The sequence below is a fragment of the Brachycentrus maculatus genome, unplaced genomic scaffold (genome assembly GCF_059751285.1).
Source record: "Brachycentrus maculatus isolate JH-2025_06_01 unplaced genomic scaffold, ASM5975128v1 h1tg000144l, whole genome shotgun sequence".
NCBI classification, from domain to species: Eukaryota; Metazoa; Arthropoda; class Insecta; order Trichoptera; family Brachycentridae; genus Brachycentrus; species Brachycentrus maculatus.
Window position 1 is genome coordinate 971620 of NW_028280897.1, and position 17986 is coordinate 989605.

The following is a 17986-nucleotide window of genomic DNA, read 5'->3' on the forward strand; positions in this document are numbered from 1 at the left end:
GGAAAAGGAATTACATAATAATATTTTTCAACGGTTAGAAATGGTTTATGTAAAAAGATTATAATAATAATGATAAAAATTTCTTATTTATATAGCGCCATTTTTACAAAATATCGTCTGAGCGGCGCTTGCCATTTTTCATATTTACATATATCATTCTATCTATTGTATACGAACGTAAATATATAATCTAAATAAATAAATATATTACGATCCACAAAAAAAAGAAGGAATATTGCTTGAATGAAAATAATTCTCCTGAAAACGATTATTCTACTCTTGCCTTTCAACTAGCGGTTGAATTCGGAGATGGGTAAGCGTTTCACTTTATAGTCTGATCCAGACCAATTGGCCTTCTGCATCTAAAGCAGCTTCATTAAAAAAAATTAAGAAAAAGATTTGCTTAAAAACACAACCAATTTTTAATTGCATGGTCGAGTTTGGACGATAGTCAGATTTTTTAAAAATAAAAATAAATTTATTTGATCGTACGAGAAGCGCCGTATTTCATTAATTTTTTGCTGTCATCAACAATTCTACCCATTGTGGTCCACTGCATGATCAGCGCCGGATGAAGTTATTTTGGGTCGAGTGGCTAATTGGGGAAAATGACCGAATAACAATAAATACAGGTTTGTCCTTCGTACACCGCATAATGCTACAGAAAAAGTGACCCCTCTCTCTCTAATTTGGTAACCTAGGCATCTATAGTGGAACCCTGTAAATCCTAACTTATTGGGGCTGTGGCCTGTTCGGATTTGGAAAAGTTCGGATTAGTCGAAAACTTGTAATACAGTACAGCACAGCACTTTACTTAAGTTACGTTGTACGTGCCGCCTTATGCCACTCAAATATTAATGAAGCACTATATACAGTGATGGGATTCAAAATTTTCAAGAACCGGTTCTCCCTTTAGGCACTACCCCTACCCCCCCCCATAATTTTTTTTTTACATTCAATCATTTATTTGCTTTATTCTGCACTTAGCAACTGAGAATGCTCCAATTATAATAGTAAGCACAGATTTAAAAGTCAATTTAAAGTAATGTAACAATGTTGTAGAACCTAAATCACAGTATATATACCAGCTTTGTAGCAAAGTAGGTATCTACATCCTACATGAAAAAACTAAAAAAAAAATAATAATGAACACAGTACATTAAATAAAATAACTAAAAAATAATTCAGTCAGTTTTTGAAATACTTCCAAATTGCCTTTTCATTGTCGTCTACATGCTTTGATTATCCTTTTTTAATCCTAGTGTCATCAACTATGTGGTTACATTTTCTTAACCAAGTTTGTACTGATGGAACTGGGTCCCAGGTATCTAATGGGAGGCCTATCAGATTAAGGCGACTTCTTGTATCTCCGATACATGATCTCAATGGAAAATTGTGTGACAACAAAGGTTTAAGGACCGGTTCGGCGAAATGGTATTATTATACGTATATAAAAAATATACATACGGCGTATTAGGTATACTCGTATGTATATTTTTTTAATTGGTTCCATCCAACCAATACATAAATAAATGAAATTATTTGTAACTTTTTACATTTCAGTCTAATATACATAGTACTTAAATTTATGAGACAAATTTAGTTGGAAGAAGAAACAGGAAGACGGTGGAAAACTTGGCACGATCGGGTATGTCAAATACTTGATCTTATTGAATAGAAAGCGACCAGGTCAGTAGTCGAAATAATCGGAGGAAATGTATGAGGAGATGCATGACTTTGGAAGAGGCGATGAATGTTTGCAAAGATTCTGTTTTATCAAAGATTCTACATATTTTAAGGTGTTCTATTTGATGTGTTGGTTAGTTAGTTAGTTAAATAAGTATTGTAACATGTGCTCTCGCTATGGAATAACTCAGTGAGGGTACATTATTGTAATTTGAAATCGAGTGTATGATAAACAAATGTGTTATTGCCAAATTTTTCGTCGATATCTCGTCGTTATATTATATTTAACGATAAATTCCCTCCCAACTAAACATCACTTTCTCACAACGTGTAAAAACAATTCTCCTGCAACAATAATCTCATAATTATTGAGTTATCAGTTATGTTTAACATTGACGACCCGCGCCCAAGGATAAACAAATATTCGGGCTCTATTATGAATTTCCTGATAAGGATATCTATTTCGTATTGCAATTTTTATCATTATTTTTAAGGCCAAAAGCTATCTGCAACGAATTATTAAAAATATTATATCGACTTGACGATGCAATCAATTTTATTTATATAATAATATGGCGGTTATCAACATTCGTGTTTAAATAAATACATACTTATCTACATTGTAATATATTATTTAAATCGGAGAAATATAACGTTTTTACTTTCTCTTGTATACCTAAGGCGTGAATTTAAAATCGCTACTTTTTTATTCATGAATGATGTATGCAAATGTTTACAATTCTGTTTTTTTCCTTATCGCCGATGATCTGAAACTTTACCTATTACAATATTTGTTCGATTGATAACTGTACAAGGATGCAACAGGATATTAATACAAGTTTCGATTGGGACAGAGATAACAAGTCGGGTTTCAACATAGATAAGTGGATGGTGATGTGTTATACAAGGAATTATTATGCCATGATGTTAGATAATAACTACCGATAATGTATGGAAGTGAAGCAAAATGAGGATGACAGTAGACTAAATGTAGTGGAAATGCGAAACGGCGTGTGATAGATATTCGAGTGGTGAAATAAGAATGGAAGGCATAATCGTAGATTTGTGCAACGACTGAGTGAGGAAAGAACGGTAAAACAAATTAATGAGGCGAATATAAATTGAAATGGGAACAGAAGAAGACAGAGGAAAACTCGGCAAGATCAAGTATTTAAAATACTTGGAAGTTGTTGTATCAAGAGTCAGAATAATCGGCAGGTATGTATGAGGAGAAGCATGACTGTGGAGGAGGCGAAGAATGTTTACAAAGACAGCAATCTGTCACACCAACGTGTGGCGTTCTACTTTATCTGCCTACTCCTGCGGGGAAGCTGCGTGGTGATTAGTGAGTTGATAAAAGGACGGGTTTTTAAGGACAAAATAAAACATCATTAGAGAAATAACTAACTTTATTTATAATCAAAAGAACACAACGATTGAAATTTCGTCACACAACTCAATTTTTTCCATAGTTGACTCGGTTCAAACCAAATCCACTATGACGACTTACCTATAATATTCTTATATTAATATTCTTATATCTAAACACATCAAAAAGTACGAAATACGTTTTAATAATTTTATTAGAGCATTGCATAACATCAGTTCATTTAGTTATGCACTAGTTCAAGATGATATGAAACATAAATAAGGGTGAAATTGGCCCCATAAGGAATCGATCAAATTCGACAAATATATAATTAAAATTATAGTATAAGTAATAAAAACTATATAAGGTAATTCAAATTCTCACCGCTTGTCACCTTATCACTAACAATCGCTTATTTATGGTATGTATGTAGGTATTACATATCGTTCTTAGTTTCTAGAATATTTAAAAATAATACATTTCAAAATACATCAAATTTTAGAACACTTCAGGTTTGCCAAATTCCATATGAAAGTATATGTTGAGGGTAATGCTAGAATACGATGTAAACCTAGATTTATCCGGCTTAACTTAGCATTACCCAATCCTGCTGGGTAACGTTCGAAAACTGAAAAAATGGAATTTGCAGTTTACCTAGGTCTACCCAACACTGGCCGGGTAATGTTAGGTTGGGTTAGGTTTTTAAAATTTACTACATAATACGTTTGGTACTTTTAACGATTTTTTTTTAATAAGATGAACAAATTCAAATATTTTGTTTAAACGTTCCTTTGCACTGATTTTGTACTTATATTGTCTACGTTTTTCTAATATTATCCAATCAGCATTGGGTAGGCCTAGGTGTACACAAGTAAACTGCGAATTAAATTTTATTTTTGTCAGTTTTCGAAGTTTACCCAACAGCATTGGGTAATGCTAAGTTAACCCGGATTAACCAAGGATTACTTCGTATTCGCTTTACCCGTAACATATCGCTCACTTCATTCAAGAACGTCAGTAATCAAAATACTTGATTTTTCAGGAGAACGTTTTTAAAGTTTGTAAATATAATGCAATGTATTAAAAATAAATATCAAGCCAATTATTAAACTTTTTACTATGCAACAGATCTTTTGAGGTAAAACCTGAAGGTTCATTCTGCATTTGAAAAATATTTAGTATATTTAAAATAATAATTAAACAACACCTTTTCTTCAAAATTCAAAAACAACACTTTCTGCCCTGTAGCGGGTACATATTAAGTTAAAAATATGCCGATTTTGCTGGGATATAGTACATTTTCTGGGCATTCCGAAAACATGCACAACTGGAAATTGACGATTTTTGATTTATGACGTTATGAAAGGAGTGAGCGATATATGTGTGTGCATGTGTATGTATATTATATTGTAGCATCTCACTTGAGGTGAAGAGATTCTGGGTTCAAAATTTTGTGATCCCAACATAAAGAAGATGCAAATGTGACAAAACAAACATACTACACGATACAAGCTACATACTTATATGTTGTATTTAAAAATACAACTCGGTAGTCAGAAGTCAGATAAGACCAGGTGTTATTTTTGCCGATACTCAGTAAAACGCATACAATTTTGTTTCATATTTAAAAAAAAAAACGGTGTTCGCGAAATTATATTATAGGCATAAAAAAACTTTGGTACTCACAATTCCATTTCGTGATGTAGACAGTACGTGATGTAGTACATACCTGAGACATTTAAATATAGAGATTATTATTGAGTGGAATTTCATGGACGCATCAACGTGATGCGTCCATTTCCATGCGTCTAATAAACGAGACACATTTCGTAACATGAGAGAGAAGATAGATAGAAGATAGAGAGAAGATAGAAGAGAGAAGATGCAGATACCACATGCCATTAATTACTGTTTACCAATTGAAACACTTAACAATGACAGTGTAAATATTGAATAAACAGAATATTTTAATGCAAATTTTGTGTTATTGTATTTTTTGAGATGCTCCCTCTCTCTCTCTCTCTCTCTGTCTCTAACACTAAATCTTTCATATTTTTTAGATTTTAAGTAGTTTCACTTCTATCACGTGTGCAGTGATTTACCGCAATTTTTGATTGCGCAGCCGAGTGTCAAGATTACACACGTTTTTTATGTGCTAAATTTGTGAAAACGCATATTGGAGTTTTATATTATATTATATAATTTATCGTAAAAAGCTCAATTTCTAATTCAAACTAATGGGTCTCTTTAACAATCTGACTAACAATTAAGTATATTGATTTTTGTAATACAACTTGATTTTGAGATTGGTTTCACTTAGTCTACTTCGAGTTTCCTGAAGCTTCCGGGAATGCTGTAGTTGAAGGATTTGGGGTTGTTGTTCTCATCCGGCCCGTTTGACAGGCATCCCTTGTTCAGGATGTCCATGTCGTCCAGTGACGTAATAACTGGCCGCAGAGTCAGCAGTTCCTTCTTCCATTCGGAGATCATGACGCTCATCGGGATCTCGCCGCCGTATTCCTTCGGGAGGCAGGTCGACTTCACGGCCGAATGAAGAGACGGCAATGCGTTGTGAATCTAAAAAAATACCAAATTATGTTAGATTTTAGTTTTGTACTGACATACTTGGTGGAACTGCATTTTTTTATAATAAAATAACTACATATGTAAATAGTTTTTTCCACATACATGTATGGTATGTATTATATTTGATCTGTGACCGAGTTTCGTACCACCAGTCTCATAATGTCGGTAACAACGAAACCCAGTTACTGGCCACATAAAATATATATGAAAAAAAAACAATAAACATATTTGTTTTTTTCTACCAAAATATGTGAAAAAAGAGGGGTTGGTTGTGTGTCTGTTTAAGGATTGATTGATTTATGTGATTTTGTTTATTACAGCAAAAAAAAATGTAATTTCAATTCTCTTTTAACTAACTAAATATCTAATAACCATCACGCCGAGAGAGTAGAACGCCACACCAATCTGTCTTTGCGAACAATCTTCACCTCTTCGACATTCATGCATTTCCCCATACAAACCCGCCAATTATATATTTTTCTTACCGATAATTTATAAACACTACACGCATTATTTAATCAAGATACATACACAAACACACACACACACGCATTATCACGTACAGACACACATACACACATGTAAACTCGGTTTGCTACAACTGATTTTACTGTACCGTTCGCTCTATCCTCGGCATTAACTCTCGTTCTGTGCATATATTTATCAAGCTTTCAATCCCAAGAAAACATAATTCCCAAATATACGAAATCATCCACCTGCTCCGAGTTTAGACCATTTAACACGCATCCTATTTGATTCTTCCGGAAAATACTTGATAATCCTTACCGACATCCGATTATTGATCTTGGACGACATCTTTGACTTGGCGAAGTCGTAAACGTACTTTACTGTTTTTGATACATTCAGTAAATGTATAGCTTTGTGACGCATTGGTGTGGATTGCTGTAAAAATACAATATTACATATTAATGATATAACATTATATATTGAACATTTGTATGCATTCAAATGTTGGTATCATTCGTGTTGGGAGTCAATATGTCGTGTTTTCATACGTAACACTAGAAGCATTCAAGTAATTATTGATTTTAAGAAATGCTAAATATTTCTATAGGTACTATATAAATAACTATGTACATTTTCATTAATTGATTCCGCAATCACTTTATGGTTATATCTGTCTTTTCTAAAATTTGTGTTACCTTGTTCAAAACCACTATTAAAATCTATTGTGTCAAATATTTAAATGTACTCAGCATAAATGATGTTGATATTAAAATAGATTTTAATAAAAAAGTGTTTTTACGAATGAAATAATTAATAAATTAACATGACTCTTATTGTTTTTATGAATAAATTGTTAGATGTCTATATAATATATTATAGATTTCTCACCATATGAATTACGTATAGTTTTGCATATGTAATTGGAAAAATTGTTGAATATTAAACAAAAAAACTTAGAAAGCTACATATTAAAAAGGGTACATTTTGGTAACTAGGGTATCACCCAAGCTACCAAAAAACATTAAAGCATTCGAAGTATGGTGCCGTAGAAGAGTGCTCAAAATATCATGGGGTCAGAGAGTTCGAAACGAAGGTGTTTTGAGACAGTTGGGAAAAGAGACAGAAGTTATAAGCACTGTAAAGAAAAGTAAGCATAAGTACTTTGTTTAAATTTGAGGGGAGAGAAATATAAAGTAATACGTATTATATTACGAAGCAGAATTGAAAGTAAACGCAGCATAGGAAGAAGACGTATATCCTAGTTTAGCACTAAGATACTGTTTAGAGCGGCTGCAGACAAAGAAAAAATCATAAAAGTAAAAACATTTTTTTTTTGACATCTCATCAAAGATGAAGATGAATATGGAAGTCTGGGCATTTACGGGGCTGACGACCATCATAGGCTGGTTTAAGTGATCACTTTACACACGTGTAACATTCACCAATTCTACCCATTATTGACAACCACACTACTCTAATTCTTAGAAGTTCTAAATATATTTGAACCAATTTCGAATTGTTGTTCTTGAATCACTAGAACTTCACTAGAGACATCTATTGGTGAGATGAAAAGAAGCTTGATTATTGAGCAGAAACTCTTTTATTAGTGTGTGAGATCCAAATCCTGGATTATAATCACATACATGAACGACGCCAGAAAATATCATTATCATTTTCATTACTTAGCTTATAATTTGACCAGTTAATTTATTTAAAACATTTTGAGTTTGTCCAGAGTAATCCAGTTTTGTTAACAAGTATTTGGACATACATTAAACATTTTGGAAAGAAAAAATTGACGTGATGATTGCCATGGACCGATATGGTCAGCGACGCAAATTTGTTTCAAAGAGCGAGAGCAGGAGACAGTTGCTGACTGATATCAAGGTCCGGAAGACGTCCTATCTGGGGCATGTGCTAAGAGGAGACAAGTACGAGCTATTGCACCTAACAGAGAGTAGACGAGGTGTGGGTAGAAGATAGATCTCCTGGCTTCGGAATATACGGGATTGGACGGGGATCACGACCGTCGAGGCGCTGTTTAGAGCTGTCCAAGACAAAAACAATTACTCTCAATAGTCGACTCGATAGTCGACGTCAGGGAGACGTGACATGACACATGAAGAAGAAGATGAGTAGCCTTCAGTGTGGAGTGGCACAACAGGAAGAATAAATGAATACCTCTCCATGACGGAGGATGCGAGCGAAGGTAGATGGAGACCAGCAAGTGATGTGGTTGGTTGTTATCCCGTCAACATCGGCCACGTGGGTGAATCCCAACACCTGGTTGTCTTCATCTTCCAGGAGCGTTTCGTACGTCAGGAAGTGGACGCGTGCCATATCCGCCGAGGTGTACTTCATGGAGTTGAAATTCTCTGCAAAGAAAATAAATCATTTATATTTTGACATCTCGACATAGATGAAGAAGTATGGGTCTGGGTATTTACAGCGCTAATGACCTTTAAGTGATCACTTTACACAAGTCCAACATTCACCATTCTACCCCCGATTGACAACCACTTGGAACTCCTAAATAAATCATAAATCTCATGACGCTTTTTGTTTGAATTCACGGGAGCCATCTATGGTTAGTTATAGAGAGCTTTTATTGAGCAGACACCCTTTTATTTACATGTTTGCAAGATCCTAATTATTTTATATACTGAAAACATGGTTGAAGATTTTTATGCAGCGTATAATTTGACAAGGTTTTTTTTTTTAACATTTCTGGGTGTGTTCAAATCCTTGTTCACTAATCTGGGTTTCTTCATTAAGGAGTTTTTTTACAAAATGTAAAAAAAAACTCCTAAGTGGAGAAACCCAGATTTGTGAACAAGGATTTAGACACACCCAAAAATGTTGTGAAATCAATTACAGTTCAGAAAATTCACGTAAGAAAAATAAAAATGTAAAAAATGTTAGTTTGTACAAAAACTAACTAACCATAACCCTGCTTCTCCACAATAGGCAGGGAGAATAGAAAAAAAATAAAATTCACCTAAATATTAATTTAAAATTGAGAAATATTTTCCTCCCTCTGTCGCTGGGTGCGGATGAGGGTAAAAATTATTCGAATGAATGGATTAATCGAAGACTGAATTCGTCCCACAGCTATATAATGAGACATCTTACAAAATCGGTAAATTGTGTGGGAAAATGTCTCTGTTGTGTCTATAATTACCGGTATTAAAATAATGAACTCGTAATACTTTATTACATAATGCGGCTCCAGAGTATCTAAAAGAGCTGTGTTTTCCAAAGGAAATGTTTGATAGACGTATCACGGTTCGATCAGCTATAACAACTGCTTTGGCCAAAGTGATCTTACCAGCTTGCAACCAGCCCATCCACTGTCTCCTTTTCCCCAATTCGGTTTCAATTAAGCGCCCTTGAGGTAGTATTTACGATATGGCGCTATATAAATTATCAAAATTTATTAACACTGTCATCATTTTGAGGGTTTCCAAATTGGTGAACCCTTGTAAATGCCCAGACTTCCATATTATTATTCATCTACGTTAAGATATCTAAAAATGTAAAAAATAACTCTTAAGTGGAGATAATCCAGATTTGTGAACAAGTATTTAATATATTCAAAATGTAACAAAAATAATAAATCTGGATAATTTATATAGCGCCATTTCCGTAAAATACTACCTCAAGGTTACCTTGTTTATGTTGAGATGTCATTTATTACATATTATTATTGTTTTTACAATTGCCTTTAGCAGTCATGTACCTGGAGTGTTATCGATCAGAATCAGAATGAATGATATAATGACTTGATTGATGTAACTATTCTGTAAAATTCCCTAATAAAAAATCCTTGTTATGCATAATGACTTCATTGATGTAACTATTCTGTAAAATTCCCTAATAAAAAATCCTTGTTCTGCAGAGTTTTGCTATTTGTTGTTTTGCTATTTGTTACAGTTGCCTTTAGCAGTCAGGTACGCGGAGTGTTGTCGATCAGAACTAGAATGATATAATCGCGTATAATTGATATGTCATCTCGCACGAACACCCGGCAGTCTTAGATTGACCCACTTGGGCCGGCCCACTTAGCGTCCACCATTGTGCCAGGTAATATTGTTTTGAAAGAAACACGAATCATTTTCCAAGTATGCGAGCGCCTACTTTGGCGGCGCATATCTCACAGAGCAGCCGAACAGTTTATAAAACCTACTTTTCCGTTACACAATGGCTCATGACATCATTTCCAATTACATCGAATATTCTCCGCGCATAAAAGTGAAAGGTCATAATTTCACTCGGTGCTCAATTTCATCAACACGACTCAAATCAGCTGAGAAGCCTTAGTTAAGGTTGGATTAGAGTCTACCGATTATTTTTGAGGTCCTATATACGATTATCCGAAATTTTCTTTCAACCCAGGTAGCATTTAACGTACTTTCTTTTTTTCTTAAAATACCGTTTTTGTATTGAAAATACAAATTTTCTACGATATAAAAATGTATATGTATGGTTTTGAAATGAAAAGAGTTATCGAAAGTAATGAGTTTGAAAATAAACGATAAAAATATTTTTCAATATACTTATGTGTATCCGACAGAAAAGCCTGGAGATAGTTTGTGGACTCCATATGCTCCACCTAGGGAGCGGATATGGTTATTATTATGTGTACGTATTCTAAAAACAAAACAAAATCCAACGTATATTCTAAAACAAAAAAAAATGGGTATGAACTTACGTCCGGCTCTCGGCACAGCCAGCCGCTTAATGAATTATATTATTGCGAGTAAGGCCTTAAGGTTGGATTATGGATCTATTCTAAGCGGTTAGCGATCATTTTCAATCTTATGGGTGTCTTGAAATGCATCTATCATTATCTATCGTATTTTTTATATGAAAGAAGATGGAAGTCTGAGCATCACAGGGCTGGCATTTAGCTTTTGACTGGCTTAAGCGATCACTTTATACATTTGTGTAACGATCACCATATTGCCCATTATTGAACATACATATTGACTTTGTTTTACTTTTATGATTTTCCGAGATGATAAATGAATAAAAATGAATTGTATTAGCTACGAAATATTTTTTTAAAATATTTTTTTCAATAAATTATAAACGCTTAATTCAAACTTTATTCCTTTATAAGATCAGCGTAAAATTTAAAAAAACTTTATGTCTAGTATGCACATATAATACGATAGTGTAATGAATTTATGTTTAACAAAATAATTTGAAAAAAACTTGTTATTTGAATGCGACATTTACATTGTATAAGCTATAATTATTCTTAGAACGACATGGGATTAGTTGTTTTTTTAGCAATTTGAATTTCTATCACCATCTTTTTTGTCAACATTTGCTAGCGTCTTTTATAATATGCTACATTAATGATACCTTCATCAATTAATACCGTGTAACCTTTACAGAGGCTGTTTCTTTTTATTTATTTGTTTTTTTGTTTTTTTTTTTTTTGTTTTAAATTCTGAGACGATATATATTGCTGTAGCTGTCTAAACAGGCCCACAAGACAGAACAAGTCTGCCGAAATGTCCTCGGCGGAAGATAATCAACTTAGGCAAGTTATAGCGCTTCGAAGATTTGAGAAAACGGTCAAACACAGCAAAAGCTGACCCAGTCTTAAAATGTCTTTCAACTCTTATGTCAATAAATAAATAAAAGACTTGGTTGGATGTCTGAAAAACAGCGAGTGTTTTTGCTCGGAATTTTCACTCATTGTGTCGGGTTGTGGTCCCGTGGTTAGAGTCAGAGTTTCTGAGTTTGAACCCACTCTACCACAATTTGATACATATTTTCAATAATGCGCCGTTTAGGCTTATAGAAATAGTATGGAATTGAAGTATTTTTGAAGTATTCTTACCATTAAAAAAAAAATACATGAAATTATAGTAGCTTTACGTAAAGAGTGAATCCACTCACGAGTAATTATAGGCTATATAACTTATTAAGTTGAAGCCTTAGTAGGGCCCTGATTAGCAATATTGCAAAAGCCGTAGCTAGAATTCAGAGTCACTCGGACGTTAGATAAATATCTGAAAATACAAGGAGGAGATAGCCAAAGGCTCAAAACTGGAAGCACCGAAGGATGGTGAAAGTGATCCTGACCGATTAGTTACAAAGATAGGATAGTTAGTAATTATTGACACTTGGTGAGCGCCGAACATTAAAGCTCCCATCCACATCCCCGGATCTGATAAAAAAGCATCTAGACTTTCTGACAGACCTCTCTTGCAAAGCCATATTATGAACTTAATTAGAAAATTTTATTCCCATTTTACTCTAAATTTACACTTAATCTTTTTTAATATCCCCTGCCAATCTAAATAAATGCAAATAATATGGATTTAAAAAGTAACAAATATGAAATATTACATTTTGATTTCAAATTTTTGGTGGTAATAACCTTTCAAAATGTCTGAAATGACGGATACATTTGGCATTATTTTCAAACATTTTCGTTTTCATAATCATGCGGAATGCATCGAAACACGTGTCAGAATTAATTTTAAGTAACAGTGGAATTTACCAAATTAAATTAAAAATGAATAGATATTACCATAAAATGACTGCCGAATAAATTCATCAATTATTACAATTAAAAATGTGTTTAACCTAACATTTAAACCGCAAGATATACTAACAAATTTCATTTATTTAATTCTGTTCACAGATCGACAATATAAAAATATCAAAGATACAAGCACATAGTAGTGTTTAAATAATCCCCCAATTGAAACTTTAAATTCTTAAAACACAAAAAAATTATATTTATGTGTGATAAGTTTAATTCTTGAAATAAGGTAAATTTGTACAAAAATACGTAATAAATACCTACGAATAGAGGAAAAATTATCTTTTTCAGTAATTTTATTTTAACATTTTGCGATATCAAGCGATATCGACGACTTTGTATAAATCATACACATATCAATCATCAATAAATGATCGAGATAAGACTGCATCGATCCGATGCAGTCTTATATAACGCATTGGTTACGGATAAGAGACAGAGATAAGTCTTGCGATAAAATACTGTTGGAATATTGGATATTTGATGACTCGGTGATACGATAACGTAAAGCGTAGATAAAAATAACAGTTGAAAACATTATTTGGAAAATAATTTAATTTAAAGTTATAACACGTCTCATGTCTCGTGTCTCATGTCACATGTCACGCAATCGTGGCTCATGATTTAAAAAAAACAAAATTAAGCCAAATATATATGTAAAGACACGTACAAATTTACAACCTTGAAAACTTTATATTTGCACAAGAATGCAACAAAGAATATGATTAAATAAAATTTGCATTCACAGACGCAATTATAAACGTAACATCGTTAATACATAGGAAATAAGCATGAAAACAGACATATACGTACCATAGGTATCATTTTAATAGAAATAATACATACCAAATTTTGAGTATGTCAGAATACTTGTTTACAAATCTTGATTATCTCCAATTAGGAGTTATCTTTTACATTATTTTTAGACATACAAAAAAAAGTTTCTGCTTAATAAAATGCTTCCCTCATCCCTCCATTGATGTCCCTAGTAAAGTCTAATAAAGCCAAGCACTGTTTCGGGCTTGATCAATATATCTAGAAGTTTCAAGAATTTGAATAGTGTGGTTATCAGTCATGGGTAGAATTGGTGAAAAAGCAATAAGATTTACAGTCGGAAAAAAAAATATTTTCGAAAATATTACCATCCCATCAATGAAGGTTTCACATTTTTTGATAACTCAACATAGTTAGAAGAGAATATGGAAGTTTGGGTATTTACAGGCCTTATAACCTGTTATAGTGAATGTCACATATACAGTGTCATGAGATTAATGACATATGTAGAAGTTCCAAAAAATTAAGTATTGCGGTTGTCAATCATGGGTAGAATAGTAAATGTTGCACTTGTGTAAAGTGATCACTTGGCCATCCTATAACAGGTCATAAGCACTGTAAATACCAATTTTTTCATATTCTTCTTCATCTATGTTGAGATGTCAAAAATGTATAATTAACCCCAATGTGGAACAACCCAAAATTGTGAACAAGTATTTGGACACACTCAAAATGTGGTGAATGAAGGTTTCTGCAAATTAATTAATTTCTACCAAAGATGTCGCCTGTAAAGTTTATTCGGAAAAAAATGTTTTGTTTTATCACTTTGCAACATGTACAACTTTAAAAAAATTGAGAATGCGGTTGACAATCACGGGTACAATGTTACATTGTCAAAAGCGATTTAAGCTTATTAAAATTGATTGACATGTCGTTAGCCCCTCAAATAACCAGACCTCCACTTCGTGTCTCAATACCGCTCTTCACCGATACTTTTTCTTTTACTTCTTTTAACCTACCCGCCGCACCCGATGGTGCATAGGGCGCAGCATCGTATCGAAGCGGTGTTTTTTATCGTTAATTGCATGAAAGAAAGAAAATGTTAGATTTAATTACCATTAAAATTTAATTTTTCCACTTTTATTTTATTTGACGAGTAACCGGGTTTCGTCGTTACCAAGCATTACACTACGGAATCGAAATACTAAAATATGCTAGATATACCATATGCATATTAGCCAATAGTTTATTCAAATTTCTGTCAGTAATTGTATGTACATGTAAAAAAGGTATACCCAAGAGTTTGACACAAATACAAAATCATAACGTCGGTTGGTCCGCTTTTACACGTTGCATATAATTTGCATTCACGGACGATACGAACGAATACATATAATACAAGTCATAAGTGCACATATGTATATAGTAAATGCATTGTTCTGCATTTCTTCATACGATGGCGCTACATTCGTTGGCAAGTTTCTCGAGAAGTAGCGTTACTTGCAAATATAAGGTGTCAGGAGAAGTGGATTAGGCATCATCACAGCGCCACAGCCGCTGTCTTGGTCCAGTGTGACTGTGGCGCCTTGCACTATGCATCACAACTCATCACATTGACAACCATAAAGCACCATCCCTCGGTGACACAATAATTTTTGTAGGGCGAAAGCCCCCCTAAACGATGAAAGACGGTGGGAGGAAATATATATATATATATATATATATATATATATATATATATATATATATATATATATATATATATATATATATATATATATATATATATATATATATATATATATATATATATATATATATATATATATATATATATATATATATATATATATAAATATATATATATTCAAATAAATTTTTAATAACGGGAAGGTAGGAACTCTAAAATGATTTCACAAGAAATTTCAAAGCGCGCAATTATTCTGTAATTAAAAATGGCTTCCGCCGACGCGATTCGTCTACAATTTACCGAAATAAAGAGGGAAAATATATTACACAAACAAAACTAATTTCTTGCATTTCTCATTGCGTCTTTTATTGTATGTATATACATATATCAGCGGAAGAGTTACGTTTAATATAAAACTTAGTGTTATGCAAATGATTGAAATGTACTTTTTCCATTACAAACTCGCTTCGAAACAATTATACACGCTTTTTTAATTGAAATTCTATTGAATTCTAATAAATTGATTGAAATGATTTTATTGAAATGTTATTACGTCAATGCAACAAAGGAAATTGCATTCCAATTTATTGAAATCGATAACAACATAATGGATCAGTTAATGATTTTTTTATTAATATTTAAATACAACATACGCCTGTCACAATTACTTGCAAAGGATATGGTATCTGTTTCGTCTGATGTGTGTAAGTAAGTTGATAACGACTATTTTTAAAATAATAATAATATTTAACGAATATTTTTACAAAAAAACTAATAAATTCGTACTTAATCTATTTTCGTACGAGCACTGTCTGCTTTCTAATTTCACGCCAGTTTCCGCAAGGGTAGGTAGAGATAATAGATTGCCACACCAATCCGTCTTTGCAAACAATCTTCGCCTCTTCCACATTCATGCACACCCGCCGATTATTCCGACTGATCTAACCACTTTCAAGCATACTTGACTTTGCCAAGTTTTTCTCAGCCTTCCTCTATTTCTACTACCAACCACATTTGCCTCATAAATTTGTTTTACTATTAAATTCATTTATGTTTTTGATATAAACTAAAAAAAACTAATTGTTGACAAATTTACACATTTTTCCATTAAAGTTTTACCTACAAACTAAGTTAATACCACACTTTTACTACTTGGTAAATACCTCTATTTTACTTGGGAAATATCACTTTTTCTTTTTTACTTGGTAAAAAGTGTTATTTACTTTGTAAAATTTAAATTCAAAATCTATATATTTTACCACAAAGTGACTGCCGAATCAATTAATGAAATTATTCCAAATGTCCAATTATCGTCGTTTGTATTTTGGTTGCGCGTATACAGAGTGATGATCAGGGTAGCTTTTATTAAAGCTCAACAATATTTTTCATTGGTGACATAAATAAAGGTATATGCAAAAGTAAGCGATTTTTTATATGTTAATATTCAGGTTATTGATATCAGACAAAGTTTGGCTTTTGCGACCTTGAAATATATAAATATCTATATATTTCAAGTAACAACATTTTTTTACAATTCCTTAACGACTGTTGTAGACTAATGCTAAACCAGTTATCATTTTTTCTTCTTCTTGGGCATGAGAGGACTAGTTGGGTTGGTCAAAACGTTTAACCTTTCTCAAAATGTATCTAAAAATAAAATATTAAGTTACTGAAAGCAATGCGACGAGTCTGACTTTGTTTGTGGAGCTAAAATCGGTTGGGATTTGGTATAAAGTTAAAATCGCGTCGAACCTATCATTATATGTAGCTAATATATATGTTTTTATGTATTAATTTGAAATAAAACACAGATTTTATTAATCTACTAAGTTGTATTTTATTAACAATAACACATAAAAAAATTATATTGTGACAATTGTTTCGCCTAGTTGTAGCATTTTCAAACGAATGTGTCGAAATGCCATAACTAGGCGAAACAATTGTCACAATATTAATTTTTATAAGTTTTTGTTAATAAAATACAACTTAGTAGACTCAAATTAACTGTGTTTCATTTAAAATTAATACATAAATTAAAATGGAGTTCTACAAATTAAACGCCAAATCCATAAATAATACATATGTAGCTAATGCTTAACTAGTAACCATTTATTCCTCATCTTAGATATGAGGGGTATAGTTATGTCACTTAAAATGTTTAATCTTTCTCAAAATGTTACTGAAAATTATTAGCTACTGAAAAGCAGTCCGGTAAATCTAACCTTACTCCAAGTGGAAAATAAATTCAAGAAAGATTTATTTTCAATTGTTCTGGGTGTCGGTGATGTATTTTTCACCTTCACCTTCCCTATCCATACTATCCTACCTGCAGACAAGCATCTAAAAATAGAGGCTTTCCGGGTTATTCCTTTAAAAAAAGAAAAGACTTTTGAACTAAAGTCAGTTGGGATTTGGGATAAACGACATTTAAATTGCGACGATCCTATCCAGTACAATGGGTTTTCAAAAAAATCGTAAAATTTACATCTACATGGCATTCTACACATTAAGCTATATTCGTTTTTTCAGTAAATAAATTGATATTGAAAAAATCACAGGACAATACTACTTTTATTCAAATCTACATTGTAAAAAAAAAAAATTTAACTCTAGGCAAATACAGGCTTATAACAACACAATCGAAATTATTGAAAATGCTGAGTGTCTCCAATTGTCAAGAAAAAAATTCAGTATCTCGTGAGTTTCTGTTAGATTTATCAGATGGCGCTGCCATCGTGGTTATAAAGCTTTTAAGGTTTCCTAAAAAAAACTTTTTACCCATTACATTTTCCCAAAATTTGAAAGCAAACAATCTGTGAATTACTTTAGGAGATACATCATTTTGAAT

General features: G+C 32.6%; 1 protein-coding gene across 1 annotated transcript in view; it reads right to left on the reverse strand.

Moving 5' to 3' along the window:
• Window positions 1-4683: 4683 nt before the first annotated feature.
• Cralbp (Cellular retinaldehyde binding protein) overlaps window positions 4684-17986 on the reverse strand; it is a 41352-nt gene continuing 28049 nt past the window's right edge. Inside the window, exons 5-7 of the mRNA XM_088260862.1 lie at window positions 8291-8484; window positions 6428-6544; window positions 4684-5632 (exon numbers count right to left, since the gene is read on the reverse strand). Of these exons, the coding sequence (XP_088116988.1) occupies window positions 5372-5632; window positions 6428-6544; window positions 8291-8484 (572 nt within the window). The 3' untranslated portion in view covers window positions 4684-5371. The remainder of the gene's footprint in view (window positions 5633-6427; window positions 6545-8290; window positions 8485-17986) is intronic.